Genomic DNA, 24,630 nt, shown 5'->3' on the forward strand with positions numbered 1-24,630 from the left:
CTAGCCTTGAGCTGAAGAGCTGAGGGACAGCGCCCAGGCCCAGAGTTCAGGCCCACGACCGGACCCCCCCAAAAAAAATTGTCCAAATTCAGTAGGTATCCTATCTGCTTGGAAATTCCAGGAGTGTATCCTCTTCTCCTCTTCATATAGGGAACTTGCTGAGAGCATTGTTCCTATCTCCTTCCTCTGACTTAGAGTCCCCTAAGGACAAGGCCTGACCTCTACTCAGTTGGGTTTCCCCGAAGCTGGGACCACATCTCCAAGTGTAGTTTGAAGGTTCTAGCTGGTGCGGGGTTCGTGTAACAAGGGAACAGCCAATCATTTTCTTGGAATAGAGTTGACCATAGAGTTTTGAAGATGCCACCATTCATTAGCCAAGGGTCATGTGCACAGGCCGAGTTCTTGGGCTCTGGCTATTGGCTCCTGGTGTTACAAGACAGCTAATTGCAGAAACAGGCTAGATGGAAACAGAGGATAGAAGAAAGCAAGGTAAAATGGGAAGGTGGCAGCCATGAACAGTCATCTCTTACTCCAGGCTGCTCTCTGAAACTACAGGCCTAGATCAGGGCTCTCATGGGCATCTTACACCTTGGGGCAAGGAAGGAAAGGTGACTTGGGGGGCTGGTCACACTAGTAATTTATGAAGCACAATGTGCAGACAGTACTCAGGGCTCATAGAGGCTGTCACCTACATTATCTCCTCTGACCTTGAGGAAGAGCCTGGGTCTAAGAACAAGTCACTAAAAGTTTACAAAACTCAGTGAGGAACCTGAGGAACAGGGAAGGGAAATGATGTGTCCAAGGACATATAAGAGGGATCCTGGCCTTCTGTGACTTTAAGTCCAGCTCTGTTTGCTCTCTGGAGTTCTTATGAAAGCTCTGAGGCACTTCGGCTAACAGCATAAGGAGGGGCCATTGTTGCAGCAAACCAGCTGTGCCATCCAAACAGACACTAGGAGCTCTAAGGAAGACACCACTTTGTGGTACCCTGAGTCGCTCCTACTTAAGTGTGAATGAGTTTGAAACGCTGCAAGAAGCAGGAGACTGAGAAGCTCATAGAGAACATGCTTGGGTACATACAGGGGCAAAGGCAGCGGAAGGAGCAGCAGCTTGGTGCCTCCAGAAACACATGCTGCTGACCTCACAGTTGGCCCTGGCAACCAGCACTCCAGTCCTTTTCTAACCACTTTCCCACAAGGCTTCATTACTCCATCCAGAGGGAGCAGAATAAGAGCAGTTATGCCTTTATTTAAAGGCTTTAGTCTCTGAGACAGGTCAGCTATGTGGGTGGAACAGGAGCCCTGAGGGAAAATAGGGCTAGAGGAGCCCTCCAGCTAAAGTACTACATCCATCCCTACTTCCTAAATTAGAGGAAGGATTCCCCTGGTCCACACTGCTGGGAGCCATCTTAGACATTTTCCTGTTCAATGTTCATTCCTCCCCCACACTAACTCTTCCTTGTGCTTCCTCTACAGTTTTCATGAACACAGCCATCCCCATTGCTGCGGTTCTCATTGTAAGTGAACCTTTCTCTACTTTCTTTGAGTGAAGGGAGACATATATAGGAGAACTATTTAGGTTCAGCTCTTCTGTACAGGGAGCTCAGAAGATGGGCCCAGTTGGGCAAGAGAGGATCAAGGGAGTTCATCCCTCCCCATCCACGTGTACAGCCTCTCTCCCTCAGGGCTTGGGTGACCTCAGGTTTAGTATCTAGAAAATCAACATTGTCTCTTGAAAATAGCTATTGATTTTTTTTCATGCTAACAATGAAACATGTGTATTATGAAACGAATGGGAAATTCAGAAAAAGAAGGCACTGTAATCCCACTTCGTAACATCTTCAGGGTGTTTCTTTCCCATCTTTATTTTTAAGGCCTAGGATATGTCATTTCTACAAAAATAGGCTTGTGTTGCACATGCAGTTGTGTAACCTGCTTTTTTTTTAATTTAAGAATAAGCCACACATAGCTCCCCATGTCGTAAAATATCACGATGCATTTTTGTTGGGTTTGTTTTTTAACTGATTTTGACCAAAGCTGGGTGGTGAGCTCAGCTATGGGGGAAGGTAAGAAGACCCAGACCCAGCCTCCTGTCACTCACTGCCTGCTATGAGGGATACAGTTCTTTAAAAAGATGTACTTATTTCCCCTGGGGCCAATGTCTCTGAGCTGCGTGAAGTTCACAGCCTGTCAAGCATGCTTGGGAATTCACTTTCAATGTGATTTATGGAGCTGATTCCTGGTCTAGCATTTGGGGAACTGTGGGTAACAGACTGCAGAGCCAGACAGGTAGCCTTAGATAGGCACAGGGAGGAAGTGGAAGGACTGTTTGTTGAATGTTTTCCAACTGAGGACTGGGAAAATGAGCATTCAAGAATGCAGTCTAAGGAGGGTACCTAACGCCAGGCCTGGCAGAACCTGGAGGGAACCAGCCCTGCCCCTAGCAGAAGTCCTGAGCTTCCAGGAGACATTTCAAGGAGATGACAGAGAATAAATAGATATCTCTAATCAGAAAGCCCCATAATGTGACCTTCCCTACCAGCACCCAGACTCTATTCCCAGGGCTGTTTCCAGTGTGGGAAGGAAATAGCCCCTGAGACACCTTAATCTCACTTGTACTCTATCCACAGACCTTCGTGGGCCATGTCAGCTTCTTCAAAGAGTCTGACTTCTCACCCTCCGTGGCCTTTGCTTCCCTCTCCCTCTTTCATATCCTGGTCACACCGCTCTTCCTGCTGTCCAGTGTGGTCCGGTCCACAGTCAAAGCTCTAGTGAGGTGAGAGGAGGGTCTGGACAAGGGCACTGGACAGGCAGCTCATGGGTCAGCCCCAGGGCTTGCAATCACTGGGACTACAGCTGTTTGTCCATGTACACACCTCCCCATTGCTCTGAGTCCCCCTGAAGCTGGTCATGTCTGGTCCAAGGGTCACAGACCATTCAAAGTCTCCAGCACAAAATCTCTAGGGAAGAACACTATCACCTCCAAGACAAAATAAATATATTAAGATAAAATAATGAGCTGAAATTCATATCTTCATAAATTCCACCCAGGGACCCTAGTTCTACTTTTCAGAGCCCACTCAGAATAAGCATCTTCTAGCTGCCTACTGAATGTCTGTTCTCCCCAGGTTAAGCAACTGCTTTTCTTTCCACGGCCCCAGAGCCTTCCCAGCCCTGCTAGTGCAGCAGCTTTCTCTCCAACTCCTGAGTTACTCTCTGTTGGTCCACAGCTCTGGGTTCTAGAGCCTAGAGGTAATGCTGACAGTCTCCCAGAGGTGTCACCCTCTTGAGAATGGAAATCTGAGTGCAGAGGCAGAGCCTCTTCTGGAAAGCCTTTATTACCTGGAGTAGGAAGATTTCCAAGGACCTTGGAAATCTTGAAAGCAAGAATTTGTCCAGGGGGCTGGGAAGGTGGCTCAGAGGTAGAACGCTTGCCTTGCATGCCTGAAGCCCTGGGTTCAATTCCTCAGCACCACATAAGCAAAAAGAAAAAAGCCGGAAGTGGCGCTGTGGCTCAAGTGGTAGAGCGCTAGCCTTGAGCTGAAGAGCTGAGGGACAGCGCCCAGGCCCAGAGTTCAGGCCCCACGACCGGACTCAAAAAAAAAAATAAAAGAAAAGTAAAGAAAGCAAGAATTTGTCCTACGTTGAAAGAGCTGGTCATGTCCTTACCCAGACATAGCAAATGTCTTGAGCCTTCAGTAAATATCCCATTTTCTTATGGGACCCTGGCAGGTCCTGGACAGCTGACAAGAAGGAATAGTTACTAGAATGAAGTCGTGGATGGGAGTCTGAGCCAAGCTCTAGCTCTCAAACACAGAATTCTAGGATCCAAAGACAGAAGCAGAGCTGATGGCCTGGCTTGAGTGCAGGAGCCTCTGCTTAACAGGCAGGAAGCCCTAGTTTAAACTCCAGGACCACCACTACAAAAAAAACACAACAACAACAACAACAACAACAAAACAAAGCAGGCCTAATGTAATGAAATTGTATCCAAGGAGTATTTGACCAGGAAGTGACTTTCTGAAAAGAGACTGGCTCCTATATCCTTGCTATACTACCTCAGTTTATCAGCCATAACATTGAGATTTCTGATGTGCATCCTTCCCCCACCACCCTCATTCCAGCCCTATAATTTTTGTAGACACCCCAGGTGCAACGATGCTGCACCTGTTAGAAATCTATGTCAGTAATCTGGAAGTAGCACATTCTCAAAACCTTTCTTTCTAGAAATACAACATCAGGGTAGCTGAGGCCTGAGGGAGCTCAAACTCTTGTCTAAAGATGGAAAGGAGGACATACCTGAAATAAAGGCTGGCTCCACCCTTTCCCCTTGCTCACTCTTATAATACAGGAGGAGACAGTAAGGCAAGGAGGCAGAGCCTAGGGGTCTGCCCCTCAGAGGACAGGTGCTCAGAGCAGAAGAGTCGTAAGAGCTCCTTTTCAGCCCCAGACTATTAATTTAGGATGTATGTCTGGCTTTAGGCCTGTTGGACACTTAGCAGAAGGAAAGAGGGGATAGAAACAATTCTTGAGCTTCCTGAGACAGCTTCCACAGCCAAGGATGGGTGAGAATGAACCGAAATGCGAAGCTCCAGGTGCTGCCTCCTAACAATTTTTCTGGGGGAGAGGTGAAAATAGCCACCTCTACATGGGATGAGAGAAATAACAGCTGCCCCCACAGCTTATTATGGGGATTCGGTTCTATAATGCTTCTAAAACAATTAACACAGCATCTAGCATGGAGTACATACTCGCAAAATACTAGTTTTGGTAATAATCAAGTTTTAATCCTAATTAATCTTGACACCAACCAACCTTAACCCTGATACTAACTAATAGACACCAACCCTAATCATCATTTAGCTCAATAATCCAGACGAACTACTTTTACGACTAAACTAACCCAAAAACTAACCAAAGACATCCCTAGTCTAGACTCTAGCCTACTCCAGCTAAGAAAAGCACTGGTAATTTGTTTTCCACTCTCAAGAGGGTGACAAGTTGTTTGTTCCCCTCCACTGTGGGCTTTGTGGGAGCTACCTGTAGACCAGGCATTTTCTCAGAGCTGCACACTCAAACCACATCTTCCTCTTTCTCCCCCCCCCCTCTGCCTCTGGCAGGGGTGAGGGGAATCGCTGTGTTTCCATTGCAGTGTGCAAAAGCTAAGTGAATTCCTGTCCAGTGCAGAGATTCGTGAGGAGCAGTGCGCTCCCCGTGAGCCAGCACCCCAAGGTCAAGCCAGCAAGTACCAGGCTGTGGTGAGTTCCTGGCCTGCCCTAGCTACTACTCCTAGCATGTTTCTCTAAGGCCTAAAGCAACATGCCCTGCTGCTTTATGCCTCCACCCCCACTCAGTCCAAAAAAGGAGTTCTAAACCCAGTGGACTCTTACTTCCTTACCCTTCCTAGCCCCTCAAGGTTGTAAACCGCAAGCATCCAACCCGGGAGGATAATCGGGACCTCATGGGTCCACTACAGAGGCTGGCCCCCAGTGCAGACGGGGATGCTGACAACTGCTGTGTCCAGGTGAGTCCCTGACCTTTTCCTGCCACCAGCACCAATTCCCAGAGAAGTTCAGCCCAGGAGAGGCCAGCGCCGAGTCTTCTGCACAGAGGTCACCTTGCCTGTCTCTAGGAACACTGTTTTCATCTCCACCCAGCAGGGGGACCCCTGCCTTCCTCTTGGGCAGTGCCTTGGGTAGGAGCCAGTCCCCAGTGTTCCAAGGGGTGGAATCAAAGTAAGGGGGAGGCTTTCATAAAGGATGGGAAGCCAAAGACCATTCACAGTGAGAACCCCCCTCCTCTCTGTCCTCCTGTGTGACATGGGGTGTGGCCCATGAAGATCATCGGAGGCTTCTTCACCTGGACCCCTGATGGAATCCCCACACTGTCCAACATCACCATCCGTATCCCTCGAGGTATGACCCCTTGTCCCAGCATATACCCCTCCCCAGAGAGAGAAAAAGCAAAGTCGGCATTTCCTGAGTGCCTGCTCCTACTCACTTGTGGTGGGCCCTGTGAGATCCAAACATTTAGAGAGGCATAAGCTGTATCTTCAAGGCCTCTGCCTGCTTGGTTGGAGACTAGCAGCAAGGACAGGGTGCGACAGCAGAACCTTGAGGCCACCACCGGCTATTACAATGATCAATTCAGAAAAAGATCAACTTGAATAGCCAACGATGTCAGGTGCATGAGGTGGGGATCACACTGGGGATCATGTAAGAAAGAAGCAAGGAAGAGGGCATCAGAGTGAAGGAAGAGAAACAAGAGGATGCTGTCAGTTTCGGGAAGGAAAGACTCAAAGGCAGGAGAGGACTTCTCAGGGCTTCCAAGGAGGAGAAAAGAAAATGCCCTCAGAGTTGGATATATTTTTGTCTGACTATTCTTCTGGGTTATGGTTGGTTAGTCAGATTCTCCCCAGCTCCTCTCCCATCTCCTACCCTCTCTCCTTGCAGGTCAGCTGACCATGATTGTGGGGCAGGTAGGCTGTGGCAAGTCCTCACTCCTCCTTGCCACACTGGGAGAGATGCAGAAGATCTCAGGGGCTGTCTTCTGGAACAGGTAACAAGTCTATTCTCCAGTCCCAATTAGTAGGGTGCCCTCTCAACAACTGTTCTGTCTGTGGAGGATGCATCGTGCATTTACTGACTTCCCACTGTGCATTTAGTCAGTACTCGGTAAATGCTAGATATTCTTATCATCATCATTAGTATTTATATCGCATATTTCTCACTAGGTGATATAATACAGTTTTTTGCCAAGTCTTTTGCATGTACCATTTCATTTAATCATTGTGATAATGAAAAAGATAAGTACTGTTACTAGGCCATGTTGTATGAATGAGGGTTAAATTAATTGCTCCAATTCATATATCTACTAAGTGACAGACCTGGAATCCAAACTCAGTTCTGTTTGACCCTAGGTCCCATGTTCACTCAGCTACACTTCCCGTGTGGGAACTTGCAATGCACCATTGGTTTCTGGCTTGGTTATGAGCAAAGTTGACACAGACCATCCAGTGGGTATGTGAAAACCAAGAGCTAACACAGACCAATAGTGGAGGGAGAGAGGCAAAGATCACTACCTTAATTAAAGAGAGAAAACCTCAGGCTGAGTCCATCATGAATCTATTATTTATAATCACCTTCTTCTACATAGCACTGAAGTTGGTAGATAAAAAGATGCATATAATGTGTGTGTGTGTGTGTGTGTGTGTGTGTGTGTGTGTGTGTGTGCATATGCCAGTGCTGGGGCCTCAAGTTGGGGCCTCTCACTGGCTTTTTCAGTCAAGGCTGGCACTTTACCACTTGAGCCACACCTCCACTTCCAGCTTTTTGCTGGTTAATTGAAGGCATAAAAGTCTCTTGGACTTTTCTGTTTCAGGCTGGCTTCAAACTTTGGTCCTTAGATCTCTACTCCTAAAGAGCAAGGATTACAGACATGAGCAAGGATTACAGACATGTGTCTTTTTTAAAGAGCCTTGAAATGAAGAGGGTATAAAGGTGTTCAGTAGTCCTCACAGAGCCTGACTTTTCCAAGGGTAAGACAGCTCAAGCATCCTGCTGGGGTTTTTACTCTTACCCAGGAATAGGATTGCTGCCAGTTCCTCAAAGGGACAGGTTTTCTCTGCTAGTCATTTTTAGGGTAAAATTATCTAGATGTCAATTATTCATCAGCTTAAGTACAGAAATGAGCTAAGGCGTATGGGGGATTGGAAGGGGAAACAACAGGGAGGCAACAATGCTTGATAAGAAATGTACTCGTTATCTTGCCCATGTAATTGTAACCCTCTGTACGGTATTCTCACAATTTAAAAAAATGTAAAAAAAAAAAAAAAGAAAGAAAGAAAGAAAAGAAAGAAAAAGAAATGAGCTAAGGCAAAAATCTTGGGCCCAATGTCTGGATACCAACATGTCCCTGATCCTTGTCTCTTCTTCCTCCTTACCTTCTTCTTTCACGTATCCTCACAGAAGCATAGCACTTCTGGCCAGAAGAGATGGCAAGTGGCTTTCCATGGACTCAACCTTGCTAGTTCAGCCACACATGTCCTCCAAGATATGCCCATCCTCAAGGTCTTACTGCTTCCATTCTCTGTGTAGTAGGCCTTCCCCCCCCCCAGGAGATGCAAGGGACTTCTTCAGGGAAGCTAACACAAGCCACTTCTCATGTGCCAGTCTCTTTGCCAGGTACTGCATTGCCACAGTCTTCGCCACACCCTATGAGACAGGGACAATTGCTATTCACAGAGGAGGAAAGTAAGCTGAAGAAAATGGTACCTCACTCAAGTGGCAGAAGTGGGATTTATAGCTGGACTCCAGCACTTGATCTTCCACTACGAACTGAGAGAAGGGTACATGAACATTGTGAAGGAATAACTATTCTCCCAACCATTAGTCCAAAGGCCAGCAAGCTCTGTACTGTGATACATGTACTTGTTTCTTCAGCCGAGCTTTCAAGGCTCTGTCATTAACACTTATGCTCCTCAACAAGGCAACTCAGTTCCCACCCAGCTCCTATCTCTGTTCAAGACTGGGTTTGGAGACTGTAGTGCCCAGATTTATTGCCCTAGAATGCTCCTTGCTCTAAACAGGCCAACTCTTGCCCAGGCCCAGTGGGGACATCCTTTTAGCCAACCCTAAGAAGTTGTGAGTACTTGTTATAGACTTAGTTTGTGCTCCTATTTTCCCACATTGATGTATTCACTCACTCAACATGGACTGAGCACTTGCTGTGTGACAGACCCTGTACATAAATAACAGGAATGCAAGGATGGTTAAGATGTAGCCTTTGATTTGAATGGAGAGGAAAAAAGATCAGTGTGATGCTAGAGCTCAAAGGAATAACAATGATTTCTGTAGTTGACTAGAAAAGACCCACTGTAGATGTGATATGCAAGCCTTGGAAACAAGTGTGGGCTCATCCAGTGGAAAGGCAGGAATGGCTAGCTATTCAGGAAGCTGATATCTAAGGATCACAGTTCAAAGGCATCCCAGGCAGACAAATCCATGAAACTCTTATCAAATAACCACCAAAAAGCTGAAAGTGGAAGTGTAGTTCCAATGGTAGAATGTCATCCTTGAGAAGAAAAGGCCAAGCAAAAGCACAAGGCCCTGAGTTCAAGCCCCAGTACTGGCACAAAAGTAAAAAGGAAAGAAGTGGGGAAGGAAGGAGTGACAGGAGGAAGGAAGGGAAAGAAAAGAAAAGGCAGAAGTGGAACAGGCAAGTGATCCAGGTAAGCATATGGATTTGCTGCTATTTAAGAGGTGGTTCTACGTGCCTGGAGTTCTGGGGTGTGGGTAGAGTGCTAAAGACCAGACTGCAAAAGTAAATTTGATTTTTATTAGACATGGAAATTGAGATTTAGCCCAAAGGCTGGAGAAAATGAGAGACTAATAGGGCAGGGAAGGAGAGGGAGGGAGAATGAATATGAATGAGAGAAGAGGCTGCAGGAAAGGAGTCAGATATGAGCTTATTGCCCTGGCTGAGAAAAGGAATCTAAGCAAACATGATTCATTTGCCTTCTGTTGTTGGTCCCATGAAGTCCTGGGTAGACTCACATCCTTATATGAACCCCCTGTCCTGTGAGTGGGGGATAGGTTGTATGTCCTTCCATTACTAGGAGAAGCTCCAAGCCTTGGGTATTGGGCCTTTGGTCAGCAGAGAGATGGTATACTTGCAAAGTGAGCCAAGAACAAAATAGCTTTTGATCTGGTAGCCCCTCCTGACATTCTGTGAACCTGAAGCCAGAGGTGAGGACAATGCCAAACCATGCCCAATGGCATGGTTTGGTTTTTGTCCCTACCAGGGCTAAGCCCTCAGCAACCAGACAGTCAGAAAGAGTTCCAAAAGTCACAAAGCAGGAAGTTGGGAGATTAGGAAACACAGCCAAGAATGCTCTGGGGAGACAGGGCTTGGTTTATTGGTACAACTGTTCATTTATTCCTCCAGGGACCAAATGAACTAAGTATGGCTGAGCAGAGAGGACAAATGCTCTGGAGCCAAGTTCCCTGGGCTCCCATTTGTTCTCCATGCTTTGGAAAATTCCATAAGCTTTATGTGCCAATTTCTCCTTTTAACTTGTAGGGCTGATATGAGGATTAACCTAACATGAAGAAAGTGCCCTGTAAATATTATTATAAACATTATTATTTAGCAGTGTACATCTTTGCCAAGAACAAAATTCCCTGCTGTTATTTAATCATATTTCAGCCTATATCTCAAGAGAGACAATGGAAAGCTCCCCAGAGACAGCTAGGATTACAGGTGTGAGCCACCAGCACTCAGCTCCATCAATACTTGAATGAGCAAATTCTATTAGTGTATGTGTCTTACTGCATTGCAATTATTTGCTAATCTGTCCTTCCCCCAGGGGTCTAATACACAATATATATTTTTGTGAACTGCTCTGTGTAGGCTACATAGGGAAATACCTGGTCTCTGGCATAGGGAGTCCTAGGTAGACAGGGACAGATGGAACCCCATTCGCTGAGATCTTGCATAGCACCCTGGAGAACTACTACAGTATCCCTGAACAGACTCTGCATGTCGGCATCCTGACTCTGGGTCTCAGCCTTTTGGCTCCCAAGCATTCAATTTAACGAGTCATAACCCTGGCTGGCTGTCTGCTTCAGTAAACTGCCAACATGGGAATTTACAAACTCCTTTTGTAATTCTTAAAAAGAAAACATGTTAGTGAAAGGTCAATGTTAGCAGATATATGCAGATGGAGTTTCTTCCAGGAAATAAAGAATAGGGCCATGAATATTGAAACAGAATGATTTTAAGTGCCCCCATTGGGACCAGCAAGAAGCAGGTCCTTAGAAAAGCTTTAGAAGCCTGGCCTGATGGCCCACACCTGTAATCATAGCTACTCAACCTAAGCAAGAAAGTCGGTTGAGACTCATCACCAATTTGCCACCAAAAAAATCAGAAGTGGCGCTGTGGCTCAAAGTGGTAGAGCACTAGCCTTGAGCTGAAGAGCTCAGGGACAGGTTGCAGGCCCAAGAGTTCAAGCCCCATGATAGACCAAAAAAGAAAAGGTGGAAGGGGGGGGGGGAGAAAGAAAGAAAAGCTTTAGAAGGGAGGGTCCCCACTCCCAGAAGGAACTGAAAATCTTCCCATTTCCTAAGGCTCTCTACTGGCCCTGCCCCTTCTACCTGCTAACTCTCCTAACTATTACCAATGTCTGCTGACTCAGGGGGCCTGAGTCCTCTTTGCCCTGGGCCTGCCTCAGAGCCTGTTGCCTGGTTGTGGTTGGTGTGAAGTGTGTCTGCCAAGTCCCCTTAATCCCCAAGAGATGATTTTTTTTAATGTCCTTTTCAGCACTGCTGCGAGGTCTGATTTGCCCAAGAGGCTCTGGAACTTTTAGGATGGAGAAGTCAGGGGCTTAAGTACCCCTGGTTTCCTGGAGGAGGTGGTGTGGCACGAGAAATGGAGCTCACTAGCCTAACTTGGAAAACGGATGTCTTCTGGTTAAAGTCCTGACTCTGCCACTCTCTAGATCTATGAACTTGGGCAGGTTTCTTCACTTCTCTGGGGCTCAGTTTCTTACTCTGGACATGAAAAGTATTTTTCTCAACTATGTGGGACCTGATGGCATTAACTGAACTAAGTACTGTGGGCGAAAGCAGTGTTTCATAACAGCCAAGGGCCTGCCAGAAGCGGAACATGTGGAGTGCAGAGGCCTTCAAATCCTAACTCTTCCCACCTCAGTTCACCCATCCTGCCTTTTATGTATGACATAGGTCTTAACGGAGTGTTGGGGCCACTTGGAAGACTTCAGCAATGAGCTTCAAAGACAGTGTTTCTCAGTTCTCCACCCTCACATCCTTCCCTCCAACCACCTGCATGCTGTATTTACAACATATTCTCAGTAAGGCTATATCTCCACTCCCATCTGACAGAGAAGGAAATGGAGGCTTCTCTTAGAAAAAAGGGTTTGCCTTGGGTTTCTCAGCCAGTTAGCAGAAAAGCCTCTAGATTCAATCTGCCTACTTCTCCACTGTCTGCCTCCATATGTTGCATCCTCTTTCACCGGACATTTCCCTCCCTCTTCCTCCACTGCCCTGTCCTTCCCCACCTTCATGATTCAGCTCAGCTCTGCCATGCTAGGAACTTTTCCTCTTCCATATGATTTTAAAATTGCATTTTTCTCTGATTCTACAACAATGCACATTAAATTAGAGAAGTAACACAAGTATAAAGAGGATTTTTTAAAAAGCACTTAATACCCTGAAGCCTCCTATCTTTTCTCTATGTATTTGTATACATGTTTTCATGTACTTTCCCCCAAATTTTCTTCAATACTTTGTTCCTTCTACTTTTCTTTTGACCCTTATAACTCTCTGACTTTCCCCTGATTCATCAAGACTGTGAACCCTGGGTAGGACAGGAAGGTTCTGTGTTGATTCCATGTGGCACCTTTGGCTAACTGGAGAGAATGTGGGTTCCCCAAAATGCAGAGGAGAAACTGGATGCCCACAACACACATGTAAGTCCCTTGCACCTGCCAGATGTATCATTCTTAACTTCTTTTTAATTTTAAATTTTGAAACAGGATCTCACTATGTAGCCCAGGCTGGTCTTGAACTTGTTCTCCTCTTCCTCCTGCCTCAACCTCCTGAGTGCTAGGCATTTTTTCTCTTTATTTCTTTGCATTAAAACAGACACACACAAGCCTTGGAAGGACCCGAAGGAGCTATCCTAGAGTAGTCGAACCCAGATGTACGCTGCAGCCCTTCCCCTCCTCCTTTCTCTGAGCCCGCTCTGCAGACTCTGAGTCCATCTCCTCATCTGTAGAATGGAGATAGGATGTATGGGGCTGAAGGATGAGATGGTATCTGGAAACAGCTTTGCGTCATGCATGAGAAAGGGCCCACAGTGAATACTATACCCGCCCTCTCTTTTTCCCAAATAATTAATATATCCATTAGCAAGCTCCATTTATTACAGATCTATCATGTGGTAAGCACCGTGGAAGCTGAAAAAGATGCTCTTCCTGCCTTAAAATCCCTGCAGACAACCGAAGAGTTGATTGGAGAGTTAGGTAGTCCATTATGAGGGCTAATTGAGCAGCCAGGACAATGATGCACACTGAGTCAGGGCTAGGAGCACTGGCGTGCTGGGTCCCCAGGGAGTCTCCAGATGCATTAACAGCAGCTTTTGCTACTCTAGAAGCAGTTAAAGCAGGACTCCAGAGATAAGCTTATCTGGGATGTGGCCACAGAGCTGGAATTTGTCAGCTTTGGTTTTCTTAATCTGCCTCCCATTAGCAAAGCCTGTCTGCAAATTGTGAATTACAGCAATCTAGTCGTTGGAGAATTCATGTTAGTTTGGGTTAAGAGATTGGAAAGAGCCTACCAACCTCAAAGAAACGGAATGGAGGAGACTGGTAATTCTATTATACATCCCTCATGACTGTCCCCATCACTCATCATTTTTGCCCCCTACCTGAGCAGGAGGTCAGTTTTAATGTACATCCCTATGTTGACCCATCTAAGTTTCCTGACAGAGGTATGGTGATGGGAAGCCACAGTGAAGAAACATTGCGTGAATATTTAAAGCATGAAGTTTGGAGGGAAATGTATTTACTCTGCTACTCCTTGCTGTGTGACTTTGGGCAAGTTATTGAGCCTCTCTAAAATTCACTATTTATAGCCAAAGTGGGAACAATCAAAATAAACCTTCATGTGGTTATTTTGTAAAGTACAAGAAGCAATACTATTATGGTAGTTACCATAGTGCCTATAAAAGTTCGGTAAATGTCAACTGTTCTCAATCATATGAAAATAAGATCTATATACAAAGAGAGCAAGTTGATTTTTCTTAAATGGCAGAGGGCTGTTTCTGGAAAGATGGGAGATGTTCATTGGGCAAGGGTAAATTAACAAGCACAGAGAAAGTCGCTATCAAAATTCAAGTCACTTACTTCCTTATTTCTCAATAAAACTTTTTGCTAGAATTTATAGTGTTGAAATGCATTTTTACATCAAAGTTGCATGTATCTGTGCATTGATCCATAAGAGAAATAGTCACAAAAAAACCAGATCTGAATCACATGCAGTGCATTCTATTAAAAAAAAAAAAAGTCAGTCACACCCTATTCCATTATTAGGTCAGAGATTTCCTAACTATGAAACCACCTTGGTGCCTTGCTGCTGCTCTGAGCCAATCCTGGGTGACTGACTGAGCCTGGAGATTCAATTGGAGGGTGCACAGCTAGGTTCTGGGGGAAGTTGGTAGGCTGTCATGAAGAAGAGTAGCTTCTGCCATAAGGAAGCCACATGGGACCTTTAGGAAGGGAGGGGGTGGGAGGAGTAGGGCACCCTTCTTCCCAGAGCTTCAGTAAGATGGAAAAATGTAATTGCCGTTGATCTTCCTATTTGTGCCCCAACAGCCTTCCTGACAGCGAGACAGGAGAGGATTCCAGGTACCTCCTGGGGGCTCATGACTGGGTTAGGAGTGGGTCCCAAGGAAGAGGAGGGTCTGGGTAGGGGTGAGGGGCCTCTGGGTGAGAATGCTAAATATGCAAAGTGTGTTACTGACACACTCTCAGAGGTAGGAATGTTAAGTCATGTTCTCGGCGAAGGCAAAACTTGGTTTTGATAGAGGAGAAAAAAAAATTAGATTTTACAGTACTTTTTGCCCATCAAAGGGTCATAGTACATAAACAGGTGTTAGCATATCTGTGATATTAAATTCATGGAAAGCAGAAGCATAAAGTCGATTAAGGGTTTCCAGAGGCTCCTTTCAAGGGAGGAAGAAGGAATGACTGCTAATGTAGTGAGGGAGAGGATTCTTTTGGGAGGATGATGCATATGTTCTTGAACTAGATAGTAGTGATTGAATAACTGTGTGAATATCCCAAAACACACCAAATTGATTTTCTTAAATGACAGAAAACAGGCAATTAGAAAGCTATGTCTAAAATGGCTCTAGAAGTAATCATGAAAAAAATAATAATCTGAGAAACATGACTATAAGACAGGGAGCTAGATGTTGAGATAAGTCAGTCTCTTTGCTCTGTTTGTTCAATGCAAGTCCAAAAATTCCAAAGGAAGCAAATCAACAAGATGCTGAGACCTCACAACCCTCCCCTCCCCTCCTCTCTCCTCCCCTCCCTTCCCCTGAGGACATAGTTAGGACCCTGGCCTGGGAAGACCCATCACCTGAGTAAATCAGTTAAGTCTCCAGCTGTCACACCCCACCACCATTGTCATCCCTTCCAGTGTTGTACATGCCCTTTCTCCCACCTTGTCCTCAATGTGATGACAGGCTCAGCTGTAGTAACAATATTTCTTGAGCCAAAAATCATACATAGCATGTGACAAGTATTTGTATGTGTATGATGAGAATGAAGAGATAGACTATTTCTCATGGAGCCACTCAGGCAGTCAGAGCATGAGGGCATCACAACCAAAGTGGCCTCCCTGGCAGATCCCTCAGATCCCCCTGCCTTCCGATAAGGCCACGTGGTCTGAGCCTGGAGCCCTGTTCAGCTCTTCAGCTATAGGTGGCACCCAGCGTCCAGAGTGCCCTGCCCATGTGTAGCCCTGGGCCTAAGACCTCAGCCTGCTCATCTGAGCCAGATTCAGAGGCTAGGCCAGAGGGGCCTTACATTCCTCTCACTGGGAGGTTTTCCCCCAAGACCCTGCCCAATGGTACTCCCCCTCCCCTTCTTCCTCTTTACTGAACCAGGCTCCCAGGGTCTCCTCACATACCGGTTAAGCAGTAGTAGCACCTCCAGAATGGCCATCCCTCAGACTTTACTTGTGGCTACCAATGTGGTTATCGAGGCACACTCAGGTGGAATTTGAGGGAGCCTGAAGTCTTTTTAGGAGATGCAGTCCACTGGACAAAACCTGAGGCCTGTCTTTGCTCCCAACCAGCAGCCCAGAGCGGGAAACAGCAGCTGACTCTGATATCAGGTATGCGGTCTGGGAGTACTTGTCCTCCAGATTAGGCATTCCCCCCGCCCCCCCCCACACACAGAGGGCCTTTGGGCCCATGGGACTCATGTAACCCTGGGGAACATCATCAGGTCCAGCCCCCGTGACTGAACAAGCAGAGAGGGGGTGGGGGGCCTTTGTGCTTCCCTCAGGTTCAGGTGCTGCCTCCTTGCATGGCTGCTCCCTTCACAATGGTTCACCAGGGTGAGGGAGTGGGAGAAGAGAGCTTGAAAGCCATGGTGCACGAAATATGATATCCATGGCTCTCTGTTTAAAAATAAAGTCTTTCTCTTCTCTTTGTAATTCAGTAGTGTTCAAGGGATACTGAAGGAGGAAGAAATTAGGGGTTGAGTGATCATTGGTTTGGAGTGATCATTGGAGTGATCCTGGGGCTCTTCCCTGCTTCAGGTAGAGAAGCAGGACAGAGAGCAGCCCACCGGGCTGGGAGGACTGGGTGTAGGGTAGGAGGCCAAGGTCCTGTCCCTCTCATAGTCAGCCGAGGCCTGCCCACCTAGATCTTCCACAGGCCAGTGGGGAAGAAGAGGTAACACAATGAATTTAGGGGAAGAAATGTCCCTCTCTCTTGCCCCAACCTAAGCCATCAGCTTGACCATGTCCCTGAGAATGAACCCCTGAGAATGCCTCCCTTAATTCCCAGTTCCCTTGCTTGTTCCAGAAAGAGGGGCCCTGTGGCCTATGCTTCTCAGAAACCATGGCTGCTAAATGCCACTGTAGAGGAGAACATCACCTTCGAGAGTTCCTTCAACAAACAACGGTAACAAAGGAGAGGCTGGGGCGGAACACAGGGCTCTTCTGCAGGGTTACCAACCTTCCCTGGGCCCCAGTCCTCCCTCAGTCGCCCTGCCCCTCATTAGTCACTCACACCCAGGTGTCTAATCTGGAGTTCAGCCAATTCCATGTGGCTCAACTGAAAAGGATCCAAATGTACCTGGGTATGGGATAGTCCATCACTATGTCTTGTCTCAAGCTCAGTCTGGTTTTCCATGTTCAACACCCCCTCCTCCCCATGAGGACATTCACAACCAGCACCCACTGAGCTTTTACCAGGCATAGGCCCTGTGCCAGGTTCTTCCTCCATATGATTTCCCCTAACACAACAATACTATTATTATCTCCATTTACAAATGAGAGAACCACACCTCCAAAAGGTTAGGTAACTTGCCCAAGGTTATCTAGGTGACTAAAAAAGGTGTCAAAGCTAAAGCTGCCTCAGAAGAGTGTCACCAAGACACTCTGGTGCTTCCATGGAGCCTGGCTGGCACCTGCCCAGGCTAAGGGCTGGTCAGGAGAGAATGAGAAGTGCAAGCAAGACAAATATTTGACTAGCCATCATCATTTCTGCCTAAATCAACCAGCAGTGATTTTTCCCAGGCAGAGCCCTGAGGATAGGCTCTGACTGCAGCCTTTCCCACTGCATAAGGACTTGTCACTCACTCAGCCTGTTTGTTCCCATCCAATTTCATACTTCAAATATTTAACTTGCTCCAAGTCTGCATGAGGGTGCTGACCTCAGCTGTTTTCAAACTCACATGGTGTTTGCTTGTGCCCAAGCAGGAGGCCCATTTAAGCCATCATTTACCAGGGTTCAGCTACCCAGAGACAAATGATCCCAGGTGCTGAGGTTCCACTCAAACCAGGCTGATCAGGTGCCCTCACCCTTACCTCTCTCCAGGTACAAGATGGTCATCGAAGCCTGCTCTTTGCAACCAGACATTGATATCCTGCCCCATGGAGACCAGACCCAGATTGGGGAACGGGTTAGTAGCAGCCTCCGTTGGTCTCTACCCCCCACCATTACACTTACTACCACTGTTCCCTGAGGTACTTCTCAAGAAGACTGAGTGACCCGGAATAAGGGGTGAGGGAGGTAAAGACTAAAGAGCTGCCTGATATGGGATCCAGTGTGAACCCCTTGTTGATGGTTGTCCTGTTGGTTTTTGAGCCCTAGCTGATGGGCCAGGTCAGCTTCAAGCCCTCCCTGCCTAGGGATGGCAATATGTCTTTCATTTGTACCACACATATGTATACTCAGCCCACATGACACTGGGTCAGGCCAAAGGGTTGTATAGTTTCTGTTCTTGGTCCAGATGGAATCCTCCTTCATTAATTTTTACAAACAGGATTCTACCATCCTTTTCCTTGTGTGTGATTTAAATCCCCAATTCTTCTATTGGCAGTATGAGAAGAATCTTCAAAGACTTGGAAATTCCAGTTGAATTCAGTAAATATTCACAAGTTCCTTCTCTCTACAAAGCAAGGAGGAGACTAAGAGATGGATAGATCCAGGCTTTTGTCCCAAAGAGCTCACAGTCCAGTAGATGAAGGCAGGGGGTGGGGAGGGTGTTGTAGGGCAGCATCCCTAAATGGCTGTGGCATGATCTATTTCTCCCCTTTGGTGATAGGGTATTAACCTGTCTGGTGGTCAGCGACAACGAATCAGTGTGGCCCGTGCGCTTTACCAGCACACTAACGTTGTCTTCTTGGTGAGTGCCTGAGCTGGCTTGTCCCTTGGATCCTCATTCCTGACTGCCTCCTTGGCCATTAGAGGCTTACACATTTGTACACATGTGTGCCATCCATCACCCAACAATCTCTCCCCACCCCCCCTCCCTCTGGGTAAACTTTTCCTTCCAGAGTATTTCTTATTGATAAGGAAACTAAGGCAAGGATAGAGACCTACTATATACTTGAGCCTGAGATCTACAATAGCCATGAGGGAAGTCAAGTTGTGGCTAGGGTCAGCTTTTTAAAGGACAGCTCCAACTTATCAACATATTTGCAGATCAGCTATCAGAATAGCAAATGCATGGAATACATCCTACACTTAGGGCAGACATTGCTAATTGATCACTGTAATGATCACATAGCACTCCAGGTAAACACAAGTTGTCAAAAATGAGATAATACTTATTAGCTACTACTGCATGACTTCATGCTAAACTCTCTGTTAGAGGCTTTAGTTGATATTGAAGAATCCTAAAACCCAGCCCTTGGACTTGAAGATGTAGATTATGATTAGGAAGACAGAGTTCACCCACATACAGCCACAACCAGTTCAAAGCTGAGCTGTGCGGTGCAGAGTAAGAGCCTGGTCCCGGAGACAGCTTTATGGGCTAGAATAATCATGGGTGACTTCCTGAAAGACAGCCTTGGAGAGAGTTAAGCAGTTAAACAGAAGGAAGGTAGGAAGCTGTTTGGACAGGGCATTAGAACGAGGAACCTTGGGCCTCTGATCCCAGGTTTTATTCTCTTTCCTCTCCCATGACATACATAACCCTCCTCACCAAAGGTGCTTCAAAAGTGAAGGTTCATGGTCTGTGTTAGCACTCGGCAGATGAGGTTCTAGATCATTCAGGGTCTTGCCTGAGATATAAACAACCATGTTAAGGAAAAGTGGGGAGAGTTTCAGAAACCTTTTTTAAGCTCCTACTCTGCACCAGTCACAGGCACAATAGATGCCAGCTCTTGGGAGTCTTCACAGTCAGAGCTAAACCGTAACTCAAATCTGGCTTTGCACAGGATTTCCCAAGAGGCAAGAAGAGGGAAAGGTAGGAGGAGGGTGAGCTCAGGACTAGTTCTTGGGTGAGTAGGAGTTCAGTAGGCAGACAGAAGGCAGAACAGTACCCCAGACAGAGGGAACAGCTTGGACAAAGAGCTTGAGTGGCCTGCTCCTTGGAAAACTAGAACAGAGGGGACTTGGGAAAGACATGAGGAAGATTAAGCAGGTTGGAGAGGGCCTGGAATGCTGCACTAGGAAATTTGGGCTTTATACGTGGTGGGGAAACACTGAAGTTTCAGGAGATGGGAAATAAAATGATTGGATCTGTTTGAGAGTAAGAACTGATAGTAGTCCCATTTTAAGATAAGGCAACTGAGCTCAGAGAAGTCAGATGAGTTGTCTAAGATTACACAGCTAACCAGCATCAGTCCTGAGATCATGGTTGATGTAACTCTGGTAGCTCTTCATGCTCACTGTTACCCCTTCCCCCACACCTACCTCTGCCTTTTCCCGTCTGCACAGGATGATCCTTTCTCAGCTCTGGATGTGCATCTGAGTGATCACTTGATGCAGGCTGGAATCCTTGAACTTCTCCGAGATGACAAGAGGACAGTGGTCCTCGTGACCCACAAGCTACAGTACCTGCCCCATGCAGACTGGGTGAGGAGCCATAAGGGGTTCAGAATATAGATGCTTGGAGTGGGGGTGAGCAATCAGGCATCTTTAAAGGAGTCAGTCAGGTGTCTGGTAGCAATTGCCAAAGGCAGCAAAGCAGAAGAGGCCAGCCCTGGGTGGCTTTGTACAGATTGGACAGCTCAGAGAGCTGTTCAAGATTTCCAAGGACCCAGGGATTTGAGATCACCTTGGCCTTCAGATGTCCCCCTGTGCATGTACCCAAGGCTGGCACCAGTCTTGGGAATGCAGAGACACTCAGTTCCTAACATCTCTTCTCCCCTAGCTGATGCCTCATCCTTCAGCCTCAGAAATGTGTGGATGGGAGAGCTGTCTCCCCTCCTCTAACTTCCTGAGAGTGTTGGATTCAAGATGGGATTAGAAGGAGATAATAGAAACAAACAGTGGCAGTAATGGAAACTTTAGTATTCCCAATAGAATGCCTTTTGTGAAACCTCACAGTAATTACATTCTCATATTCTTCAACAAGCAGAAAATAGTTCCTTTTTAAGTCACTGGCAATCACTCCATTTCCACAATGAAGATAATGTGAGTTTTGAAATCCAAGCCCTGCCTACTCCTATATAAAATTTCCTGGGATAGAAGCCAAAACTTGAGGTCTTCTCTGAGCTTCAGACCTATGCCAAATGGTCCTCAAATTTCTCCCCAAATAACTCTTCCTTCCATGTGTGCTGAGATCCTCCTCCACTGTGAGAAAGACCAAAAAGACCAAAGGAAGTCCATATTTTTAAAAATATCCAAACAGGTACAGAAGGCTTATTTATGAGTTTCTGTGCTGACCCTGGCAGGGTAATTCAGAACAATCCTGAATTCAAAGAAGGCAGACATGGGTGCTTAGTTTCCTAAGATGCCCATGAACAAGGCTCCTAGGTGTCTTCCCTGAATCCCCTCACGGTATGGATTGAGAAGGGTCAATTAATTGGGGACTATGTGACAGTGCCATTGGGCATTTCAAATAAAGTCTGGGTGGTTCCAAAAGGGCACAGACACACATATTTAGACCAACATGAGCTTTGGCAAGTACTGAAAGACTCTACAAGCCCTGCCATCGGCAGGAGCAAAGGGTAATTGCAGGTAGCCTGTTAAGCAGATGAAAACTAGTACTGGTGGAGTCCTTGTGGGTAACAGCCATTTGACTAGGAGGAACTCAATTGCTCTGCAGATTGAACCACTGAGAATGGTGTTGGTAAGGGTTGGTTACCACTACTGCCTACTGAAGTAAATGAAGAAGGCTACCCCTAGAAGGTGAACAGTTATACACACATCCATCTCAGACTTCTCAGCCATGGCTCCACCTCCTCAACCAACCTCCATGCCAACTTTGTTTTTGCCTTTGCAGATCATCGCCATGAAGGATGGCACCATCCAGAGGGAGGGTACACTCAAGGACTTCCAGAGGTGCGAATGCCAGCTCTTTGAGCACTGGAAGACCCTCATGAACAGGCAGGACCAAGAACTGGAGAAGGTGAGTGTATCTTGTGAGGTAGGCAGCACTCTTGGATATGAGGTTCTGCTAGAAACTGCATTCACAAAGCCCTACCTATTCTCACTATCCCTGGACACCCGCAAAGGACAGCACATGTGAGCTGGCATGAACTTACTCATATCAGAGAAGAGCCAGTGCCTATGCCAGGTCCCCAGAGCAGAAACAAATAAATGCATGCCTTCCTCTCATCCTCTGGTACTTATATATAACTCATCTGTAAAGCTTTGGGAAATCAACTCAAACTGGCTAAGCAAAGACTCATCAGACTGTCATTGGTCCAATTTAGTTCTGCGTTCGCCTCTGAATAGATCGTCATGGTGAAGGGGATGGAATATGAGGATTGGCCCATCCAAGGTTGTGGGCTGTGAATCACTTGAATCACAGAAACTAAGTAAAGGGGAAATGATAGATCTACCACCTCCTCCTCCACTAGGATCATAAGGTGCTGGTAGCTGATGAAGTGGAAGGAGTACATATCTATGTACACCTCCCCAAGCCAGGGGCTGCCTGGAAGCCTGACACTGGTCACCATGGGAATGGTAGCTCCACACACCTCCCTTTTCCTACCTGCACAGCCTGAAACATTGACCAGCTCCTGTCTGTCTTTAAGGAAACAATCATGGAAAGAAAATCCACAGATCCTCCTGAGGGCTTGCCCCGTGCCATGTCCTCAAGAGATGGATTTCTGCAGGATGAAGAAGAAGAGGAAGGTACAGAAACGTGGGACTAGGCGTAAAATGATCAACCACAGGGATACTAAGATGTTGGGTGCCAGGTGTAGGGAGAGAGTGTGTCTTGATTAAATCTCTCCTCTGTGTACCTCAATTTCCCCATCGGTAAGTAGGGATAAATGCTCATTGGTTCACCCTTAGAAGGATGTGACATTTAAAGCCACAGGGTGGGTTCTTGCGGCCTACAGAGGAGGCAGCCGAGAGCGAGGAAGATGACAACCTGTCGTCAGTGCTGCACCAACGAGCCAAGATTCCATGGCGAGCCTGTGCCAAGTATCTGTCCTCAGCCGGCATCCTGCTCCTGTCACTGCTCATCTTCTCCCAGCTGCTCAAGCACATGGTCTTGGTGGCCATCGACTACTGGCTAGCCAAGTGGACTGACAGTGCCCTGACTCTGAGCCCTGTGGCCAGGAACTGCTCCCTCAGCCAGGTGTGGCCACAGCCCCACAACAAGGGCCAGGGTGGGGGAAGAGGGCTGAGCCTATACATCTCTACAGCTGCAGGATCCCTTGTTCTCTGTCTCTCCAGGAGTGTACCCTGGACCAGTCTGTCTATGCCATGGTGTTCACTGTGCTCTGCAGCCTGGGCATTGTGCTGTGTCTCATCACCTCTGTCACGGTGGAGTGGACGGGGCTGAAGGTGGCCAAGAGGCTGCACCGCAGCCTGCTGAACCGTATCATCCTCGCCCCGATGAGGTAAACACACACACACACACACACACACACACACACACACACACACACACACACACACACACGCAGCTATGTGGTAGCTAGTCATTGACTTCTGAACCTCAGTTCCCCACCTATAAACTGGACACAGACTACCTTTGTCATAGACTTGCGGTGGTGACACAAGGACACAGTGAATGTTGGACTGTCTTCCTCAGCTCTGTGCTGGATGTTTGGCATAATTAGTTCATCTAAATGTCCCACTAGCCCTTCAACATGAGCATCTGTAGGCTCTGGGCAAAGGTGAGCTCCCTGCCTTAGATAGTGCCGACTGCCCTTTGCCACCCACTGGCTCTGCTGCCACCTCTCTCCTTCCCTCCCTCCACCAGCCTGGGAATGGACATAGTGTTCCAATCGTCCTAATGGGATAGATATGAAGCTGAAACCTGCCTGGTTAGGAAAACTTAGCACTGTGACTGCCCAACTGGCCAGACAACTCAGCGTAAAAGTTCAACAGACAAATAGGTTATCAGATCCCTGGAGGACGTCAGACCTATCACCTGACAACACTTTCTATCTTGCTGCTTCCTGGGCTCTCTGTGGCCATGAACATGTCCTCCCCTTAGCCTTTATTTGCTCCAGATCTGTGGTTCAGAAATTCTCTGGGGTTGGGCTGACTCCAGGTCACAGCCTAAGCACTGGCTTAGGGTTTTGCAGGGTCAGCCAGCTGACAGGCTGTCCCAGAGCCTGGTTCTCCTGGCAGGTTGTCCCACTGAAGAGGACTGTATGTCCCAGGAAGACAGCTGCTGAGTGAGTGAGCCAGGCTAACAAACAGTTGAGAAGGGTGGCACTTGTCACAAATGGGCCTTCAAGTCAGTGAAGCTAACCAGAGGCTAATACCCCTTTGAATAACTGGGGGAATTCTCAGGGACATGGGCCATATGTCTGCAGACATGACAAGGCAGCTGCTCCCAGGAGGTCAGACTCACAGGTGACTCTGGAGACACTGAATACCTTGCTTAATATACAAAGAGCAAATCAATAAATGAATGAATAACTGTTCTGCTTGCCTTCTCAGGTTCTTTGAGACCACACCCCTTGGGAGCATCCTGAACAGATTCTCATCTGATTGTAACACCATTGACCAGGTGTAGTAGACTATAACACATTCCCTCCAGAGAGGGAGGCTAGGCCCCAGGGAGATTCTCCTCTCTCTTTATGCTGGGCTCCCCAGATCAGGTGATCAAAGCCCTGGGGGAGAAGTCCAATGTTCCTGACCTGATTCCAATGCTGTGTCAAGGCCAGAGTATCCCCATGAGACCTTAACAAAAGATCTGAGAGAGGCTGAGTGCTAGTGGCTCACACCTGTAATCCTAGCTAATCAGAAGGCTGCGATTTGAGGATTGCAGTTCAAAGCCAGCCTGCACAGAAAAATCCATGGGATTCTTAGCTTCAGTTAACTTGGAAGTGAAGCTGTGGCTCAAAGTGGTAGAGCACTAGCCTTGAGCAAAATAGCTCAGGGATAGAGCCCTGCCTGAGTTCAAGCCCCACAACAACAACAAAAGAGATCTGAGAGAAATCAAATC

At 47.1% G+C, this 24,630-nt stretch overlaps 1 protein-coding gene across 7 annotated transcripts in view; it reads left to right on the forward strand.

Annotated features, from left to right (window-relative positions):
* The window catches only part of Abcc8 (ATP binding cassette subfamily C member 8), a 73,805-nt gene that overhangs the window by 36,977 nt on the left and 12,198 nt on the right, over positions 1–24,630 (forward strand). For 2 of the 7 annotated variants that reach the window (XM_070032788.1, XM_070032785.1), the window contains 17 exons: positions 1,476–1,516; positions 2,630–2,775; positions 5,152–5,257; positions 5,407–5,523; positions 5,839–5,914; positions 6,452–6,557; positions 14,392–14,424; positions 15,884–15,922; positions 16,620–16,718; positions 17,637–17,721; positions 18,367–18,447; positions 19,986–20,123; positions 21,496–21,621; positions 22,253–22,352; positions 22,562–22,803; positions 22,902–23,068; positions 24,123–24,192. In XM_070032788.1, coding sequence (XP_069888889.1) covers positions 1,476–1,516; positions 2,630–2,775; positions 5,152–5,257; positions 5,407–5,523; positions 5,839–5,914; positions 6,452–6,557; positions 14,392–14,424; positions 15,884–15,922; positions 16,620–16,718; positions 17,637–17,721; positions 18,367–18,447; positions 19,986–20,123; positions 21,496–21,621; positions 22,253–22,352; positions 22,562–22,803; positions 22,902–23,068; positions 24,123–24,192 — 1,772 coding nt within the window. Of the gene's footprint in view, positions 1–1,475; positions 1,517–2,629; positions 2,776–5,151; positions 5,258–5,406; positions 5,524–5,838; positions 5,915–6,451; positions 6,558–14,391; positions 14,425–15,883; positions 15,923–16,619; positions 16,719–17,636; positions 17,722–18,366; positions 18,448–19,985; positions 20,124–21,283; positions 21,402–21,495; positions 21,622–22,252; positions 22,353–22,561; positions 22,804–22,901; positions 23,069–23,910; positions 24,036–24,122; positions 24,193–24,630 lie in introns of those variants that run through there. The other 5 variants (XM_070032789.1, XM_070032786.1, XM_070032787.1 and 2 more) reach the window with 4 other exon arrangements.

Source organism: Dipodomys merriami, unplaced genomic scaffold (assembly GCF_024711535.1).
Source record: "Dipodomys merriami isolate MVZ:Mamm:240054 unplaced genomic scaffold, mDipMer1.0.p SCAF_21, whole genome shotgun sequence".
NCBI classification, from domain to species: Eukaryota; Metazoa; Chordata; class Mammalia; order Rodentia; family Heteromyidae; genus Dipodomys; species Dipodomys merriami.